This window comes from Sparus aurata, chromosome 20 (genome assembly GCF_900880675.1).
Source record: "Sparus aurata chromosome 20, fSpaAur1.1, whole genome shotgun sequence".
NCBI classification, from domain to species: Eukaryota; Metazoa; Chordata; class Actinopteri; order Spariformes; family Sparidae; genus Sparus; species Sparus aurata.
This window is the reverse complement of record NC_044206.1, coordinates 24,034,059-24,041,598: the sequence shown is the minus strand read 5'-3', so window position 1 is coordinate 24,041,598 and position 7,540 is coordinate 24,034,059. Positions and strand designations below refer to the sequence as shown.

Here is a 7,540-nt window from a genome sequence, read left to right as displayed (position 1 = left end):
TAATCTGAGCTATCGTTAAAGCGGTTGAAACAACAAACTAAACATTTATGGATTAAGCTAGAGAAATCTAAAGGTAATCGATGGTTAAATGAGCTAACATTAGCCCAGCTGATAACTGCTGAAGTAGGTTAACAGAAGCCTAAAAGTAACTAAACAGTTAAAAACATGATATTGAATAAACAGTGAACGAGCTAAAAAAAAGCTGAGTGCTAAAGCTAAAAGTAGTAGATAGCTCAATAAGCTAACATTAGTGGATAGTGGACAGTTGGTAATGTTAGCCAAAAGTGGTAAGCTAGGTAGCTGCTAGGTAGGCAGTTGAAATAGTTAGCATTAGCTAAAAATATTGGTTAAATGGTGTACATGTTTTGGAATCATTGCTGAAATCATTAGTTGAAATATTAAATAAATGGTTTAAATTGGTCAAGGTAATTAAATATATAAATTAAAGGCTAGCTATGTCCAGCTTCTTCCACTAGCTACAATTGGTGTAGCCTAGCTTGAATGTAAATATGACCAGATCCTTTTAATTGTATGAAAACTATTGTAGCGATAGTCGCTTAAATATAGTTAGAATGTAAAATAAAATACAGTTTAAATTGAATGAAATGAACACAAACACATTGAACATTACTGGAGGTGTTGATGAACAAAGGTTGGGAACCATTGTTGTATATATATTTTTCAATCAACATATAATAATCAACATGAAATATTAATAATACTAATTTCAAAGACCCAACCCCCCCCAAAAAAATAGTTAAGAGCACTTCACTGCCTGCTCTTTTAATGGTTGTTGTTTTAAAAGTCTGTTAACTCCTTAAGTATCAGACTACAGATGGCTGTGTGTCAGTGAACGCCTCTGACACTAGGACCCAGTCAAACACCAGCACGTCAGGCCTCCCTGTCCAACAACATCCTCACAGCCACATTGTTGCTTCCTGCATTCTGCATCTGTGCTGATCGACACATTAAACAGTCTCGCTGACGGCAGACAAAGCATTTCCCTCTTCTGGGTCTAGGGGCCGGTTCTGAACCTTCCCACTCCGCCTCGCTTTTTTCTAGATCTCTACCTCCAAGGCCGAAACACGGGACAGAACATCAGCACACTATTCTCAAACTGTCACTTTAATCTCAGAGTGTGAAGGACGAACACTGAACAGATAGAACAGATAACTTTACAGAAAAAAACAGCATAGACTTGGTGCTGGTCTATGCTGGTTTTTCCAGCAGGATAGTTAAGGCGACACATTTGATTGGACTTTTATTGCACCCACATCCCCAAAATCACCAACTAATCTGAGTAATATAAATCTTTAAATGATTATATTAATAAAAAAGATGGACCATAGAGTGACTTTTCCTTCTTAGACAGCTTCATTTGAGTCCCAAAGGTCTCAAAATATCAAATATTTCACATGACAGTAAGCAATAGTTAGCCATGCAAACAGACAGTACCCTAATGAGCTAACATTATCTTTAAATGATTATGTTATTTAAAAAGATGTACAATAAAGTGACACAGCTTCATTTTTAATCATTCAGTCCTGAAGGTCTGAAAATATCAAATATTTCACACGACAACAGCAAAAATGAGACAAAATCACACAAAACATATATGTTGCTTTTTCGTAATGTCTTTTCCCTTCATGATCTCATGACTGCTCAAACTATGAGCTCCTCCTGCAGGACCTCCTTTGGCTGCATTGCTCATTTATATATTTATAATGTTTTATATATTTTCATTCATGAATAATTTACATGTAACCGTCCCTGTGGGAGTCGACAGGCCTCACCGGCTCAGTCCTGCACCAGGTGATGCAGCTGCTGCAGATGCAGATATGAACCACATCCCGATATATGAAGACTCCCATCGCTGCATTATAACCTGCTTATTTTGTCAATTATTTGTGATTATTTGTGTCTGAAAGAACTTTTATAGATGCTAGTTTCTGTGGTGTTCATGGATTTTGTCGAGACAAGATATAAAAAATACAGAAAACAGGTTTTTAAAATATTAAAAGCTGCAATAAGCAAGAATTATTCACCTTGAAATCATTCTCCCAGCATGTAGAGGTACCAGATTACCTGCTAACTGCTGCTGACTTTGTCCTGTTTACATCTGTGACTGTACTAGCCTCTTTTAGCATATTAGCCATGCAGCTAGCCGGCTACCAGGGCTTTGGGGGACGAAAGGAAAACATGCAAACTTATTTTATCCAGTCTTTACTTGCACATGTTTGGTATCGAGGTCATCCAAAAGTAACCGGAAGTAAAGAAGTTACATTACTTAAAGAGTAACTGTATCTGAAGCGCTATCAGGCCTGGGGCTAGCTGGTTAGCATGCTAACACCAGTGACATAATGTCAAAACTATAACTTCACACTCTGTTGATCACTTCTGGAATGTTTTAAACTAAAATTCTCACATGTTGCATCTTTAAAAAATACCATTCTGGTCTCGTGCTTCCACTCGCTTCATGATCCCAAAAGAAGTTATTATTTTTCTTTCGGAGCATTTTTTAACAACGCATCGTAATCAGTTTGTCCGTCACGTGTTCTTCTTCCATCTGCAAAGTAAAAAGTCTCTTCAGCCCGAGTTTGTTTGAGTCAAAACTGCAAAATTAGGCATATGAAGTAGAAGAAAACATGTAAAGTACCTCAAAATGAGACTTAAATGTACTTTATTCACGCCTCAGGTAACTAAGTATGTGATTTTATTTACTACCAGAGGGGATGAACAACACAGCTCCTCCTGAACTCAGCTTCCGGATGTTTTTATGGGGAGTGAGTCAGAAATAGCTCTGACATGTCGTCTGCTGTGACCCGGCCCGTCTCTCTCTCTCTCTCTCTCTCTCTCTCTCTCTCTCTCTCCACATGGTTCTGTCAATCACAGGCCCAAAACAAGATGGCAGGCTGCGGGAGCTGGTTCTTCTTCTTCACAGGCGAGTTTATATATTTCTGAAGTGATTTAATCTAACGTGGCGACACTGAGAAGCTTGTTTAAGTGTCAGATGTCTGTTATTAAGTGTGAGTGATCTCAGCTGTCCGAACGTTGAAGTGTCACGTCAGGGTGTGTGTGTGTGTGTGTGTGTGGTCAAACTGAGAGGTTTAAGTGTCTTTTAGCCTTTTGTTTTGTTTCTTCACTCGCAGTGTGTGCCGTCAGCTTGCTCGGGGCCAACGCAGAGATCAAATTCACCATTCCCGTGGGGAGGTTCTTCACGTACGAGGTGATGAGAGAGACTTTCCAGAACGACTTTGAACCTTTGTCGAAACTCTACGGTGAGAAGAATCGAATCGTGTCAATCCCACTCATCTACCAGATATAGATTTTCTTATCGTGTGTGTGTGTGTGTGTGTGTGTGTGTGTGTATCTCCGCCTCCTCCCTCACAGCCGGACGTTTGTACGATGACCCCATGATTTTTAAGTGCAACAGGCAGAACTTCCCAGACCTCCCAGAGTGGCTGCGCTTCACCCAGCGGCACCCGTTTGATAACGGCTTCCTGTACGGCACGCCAACGTCTCCCGGGAAAAGTATAATCGAGGTGTGACGTCATCATGTAACAAACCCGCCGCACGTTGCATTTCATTTAGCTGTGTATTTTCTTACGTGTCTCTGTTGAACCAACCAACAGATAAGATTCCTGTGCAGCTGCAGCAGAGACAAATCTGTAAAAACCTGCAGCTGTCTGACACGTCGGTGCTTAACGTCAGGGGGTTTTGTTGTCAGACACCTCCGAGACAAAAGCGTCGGGTTTCTCGCTGGAGCTGCTATTTTTTAACCAGCATTAAATATTCAGGAGGAAACAAGCCTTTGAAGAAGAAGGAGAAGAGTGGCACCGAAAAGAAATGTATTCTGGCTGGAAAACAGGAGGATGTAACAACAGATTACAGCTGAAACTCCGAGACAAAACACGTCGTTAGCAGCTCCTCTCTGGAGTCGACTTTGCTTTGTGTTAATTAATCTCCGTCTTTGTTTTTACATCGTTTTGAATTGTCCTTCAATACATGGACAGAAAAAAGGTGTCGGCCAAAGCTTCAGCTGATGTTACCTGCCTGTTAGAACATGACAGAAAAACAAAGGTCATAAAAAGAAGTGATCCTTCCTGAATTCAATGTTTGCTCACCACTTTAGTTTTTACTTTTATTACGCTCAACATGCTTTTTAAACACACAAACACAGAAGAATACATTTTAAAAATAGTTTATTTGCATGCAAAGTGATCTGATTCTGACTGAAAATGTACCTTTTTTCCATCTAAATCTGTTTGCCTGTAAATTACTTATAATATTAATAGTTTGATGATCAAAATAATCAGTTTTATTGCCAAATCTGCTGCTGTGGTGTCTTTGTGCACAGCAACGTGGGCTCTGATGCAGGATGCAATCTGTAAAGTAAATGTGCTTCCATCACTGCAGACGTGTGTGATGTTCTGGATGTTTAAACTAACTCTTCTTCCTCCTCTCACAGATCTTCGCCGTCAACAAGCGGAGCTATGAAACGACCAGACAGATCGTCGTCATCAAAGTCACCGCAGGTACGGGTGTTTTAAAATAAAAACCCAGAACGTTCTGTACGGTCCACGGTGAGTCCAGGAGGAAGTGACACGCTGTTCTGCATCCCTCACAGAGACGATGCTGCCGTACCAAGCTGAGTTCTTCATCAAGCTGAGGGAGATTGAGAAGGTGCTGCCCTCTGTTGTCCAGGATGAGATAAAGCAGGACCTGCAGAAGCTGTGGGACACAGAGGAACTGGAGGTCGTCAACATCACCAACGCTCTGGACCGCGGAGGCCGGGTTCCCCTCCCGCTCGCAGGACACTTTGAAGGGTAAACGGCTGGACTCGGCTGCAGACGTCTAACTCCTGCAGCTGCTGATTGTTTTCATGAGCGTGTGATCTGTGTCAGTGTGTATGTGAAGGTCGGGTCCAAGCAGTACTTCTCAGACTGTCTCCTGAGGGTTCTGGCGCCGGAGCATGAGAAGCAGTGCACAGCCGGGTCCAGAGTCAAAGTCCCCGGAGGATGCAACTTCTGCACCATCCCCAGCAACTGCATCAGCTGGTGCAAGACGGAGCTGGTGAGGAAGGAAAGCGATAGAACAACATGATATGTATGAATGAACCATCTGTCATCTTCTTCTTCTTCTTCTTCTTCTTCTTCCCTGCAGTTTGACCTGACGCAGCAGGAGCCGGCTCCCCCTCCTCCCACCGTGGGTTCGGGGATCATGGAGACCGGCGTGGAGTTCGACCCCCTGGAGTCGCCCCCGAGCAGAGACTTCTTCCCGGACTACCTGGTGACAGTGATCGTGCCCCTGGTCCTCGCCATCATCCTGTGCGTCCTGCTGGCCTACGTCATGTTCTGCAGACGGGAGGGAGTGTACGTGAAACTTAACAACGACCCACAGTGTTGTTTGTTGAATACACACATTTCTTTTTGACCCTTTAACCTGAATGTAATGATCGATCCTGATGTGGCACATTGTTCCTCTTTCTTTTCTTTTTGCAGAGAGAAAAGGAACGCAAGAACAAACCAGTAAGTGCTCTGATGAGAGTAAACACGAGACACTCTGAGTTTGAATCTCCAAATTCTGCATCGCGCCCCTTTAAGTAAACGATCTAAACACTTCTGAGTATAAACACGACTTCCTGGTTCGTCCCCCCGCTGCAGGATCCAGCTGTACCACCACCACACCATCCTCGGGAACACCGACGAGCTGAGGAACATGGCGGGAAGCCGCGGCGTGCCTCCACCTCTGTCCACGCTGCCCATGTTCAACAGCCGGACCGGGGAGCGGGCCCGGTCTCTGCAGTCCGACAGCCCGGTCCCCCTCATCCGGGCCCAGCAGTAAGAACCAACACCCACACTTACTCACAGATCTCCACCAGCATCACTCAGATCAGATCCTAACGTAGGATGTGTTTGTGTCTCCTGTTTCCACAGTGATCCCTACGTCGACACTCTGCCCAGGTAAAAACTCACTCTTCATATTCAGGCTCCAGTCGTTTTATTATTAAGTTCATAAACTCATCACGGTGTTTGTTTTTGCAGGAAGTGAGAACAGCGATGGATTAAAGCGACGCAGTCACCTGCTGCAGCCGCCGCGCTCTGCGGACATTTACAGTTTTTGCAGTGAGAAGTTACGCTTTGTTTTTTTTTGTTTTTTTTCTTCTTCGAGATAAATTAATAGTGTTCATAAAGTTATTTGCAGTTCATGTATATCTGTGTTCCACCGTCCAGCACGACTAATAAAAACACGTCCAAAGTTACGTTCTTTACCGTCGCATCCATCAACACAGACTAAAGTTACGTTCCATCCTTTTCTCTTTGAGATGATGTGAGTGGTTTCGTTCACATGAGCGCCTCTCTGTTGTTTTAAAGGGTTCCAGACTGCCGTGAAAATGTGTGAACTTCTCCTTTAAGACTCAAACATGACAGTTGCTGTGTCTCAATTCAGGGTCTGCATCCTCCGAAGGACTCGGCCTTTGCGTCCTTCGAAGGTGAGTCCTTCAGAGAGACCTTGTTAACCGCGTCAGCCGTTGTTAAATGGGACGGTCTAGCCTTCGGAGCATTTACTGGCTGCGTCACCAGATGTTTTACCCTTACGTCAAAGTGCGCAAAGAATCTTGGGATATGTGAGGCCGAGAAGGATCGTAGCCGTGCATCCTCCAAAAAGAGGGCAAAGGAGGAGCATTTGGAGGAGCCTTCAGATTGGGACAGCCTTCGCGGGATGTTGTGACGTAATTGGCCTTCAAATGCTCCTCCGAAGGATGCAGACCCTGAATTGAGACACAGCATGTGTTTAGTTGGAGAAGGCAGCCGTGTTTGCAGTTTCAAACACGCCCGGCAGCTTGAGGGATCTTTGTACCCCTGCAGGAGGACGTACGTCAGGTAGAGGTTGACTCAGGTAGACTGAAACGTCCACCAGGAACAAATCTGCTGCAGTTTACTTCAGAGATTCAGCTGCTAAATCAATTAAGGGAGTCAAGAAAACGTTAAAAGATATCAGCCGTCTTTATCTGTTTAATCAGATCCAGAGAGAGGAACATCAGCGTCGAGTGACGGCTCAGTCTTTCCTCAGAGCCTGACATCTTTTACATTTCTGAACCAGCTGTTGTTGCACTGGAGGTCCAGAAGGGGTCGCCGGTGTGTCTTCATCTGGGGATCTATTAGGGGGTCCGACACACACACACACATCTCCTCTCAAACTTCACTCTCACGTCTCTGCTCAACATCTGATTTTCACATTTTTCTACAGGAATTTGGAGGCAGGTGAACGTGTGTGTGTGTGCAAACGATGGAGATAAGCCAGGTTGGAGTATTTTTAGATATTGGCCTTGTTTTCACTGCTGCTTAACAAAGAAATGTGTTCATCGCAAACTGTTGTGGAACAGTTGAATCCTGACTTCCAGAACCAGAACATGCACGATATGTTTCTCTCTTCTCTGTGGTGGGATGTGAAAGATGTGAAATGCAGCTTCAGTAAAAAAAATAAAACGGGACTATCTGACTTAACAGCGGTTTCACAACAGTTGCAAAACAGGACA

General features: G+C 43.8%; 1 protein-coding gene across 1 annotated transcript; it reads left to right on the top strand.

The window, feature by feature from the left end:
* The first annotated feature begins 1,247 nt into the window (after positions 1-1,247).
* On the top strand, positions 1,248-6,262 carry sgca (sarcoglycan, alpha). Its single transcript, XM_030399358.1, has 11 exons — positions 1,248-2,941; positions 3,150-3,278; positions 3,391-3,542; positions 4,469-4,535; positions 4,628-4,826; positions 4,905-5,073; positions 5,164-5,372; positions 5,502-5,528; positions 5,664-5,840; positions 5,937-5,963; positions 6,045-6,262. Exons 1-11 carry the CDS (start codon positions 2,806-2,808, stop codon positions 6,049-6,051), a joined length of 1,299 nt encoding a protein of 432 aa, XP_030255218.1. The 5' UTR covers positions 1,248-2,805; the 3' UTR covers positions 6,052-6,262.
* The last annotated feature ends 1,278 nt before the right edge of the window (positions 6,263-7,540 follow it).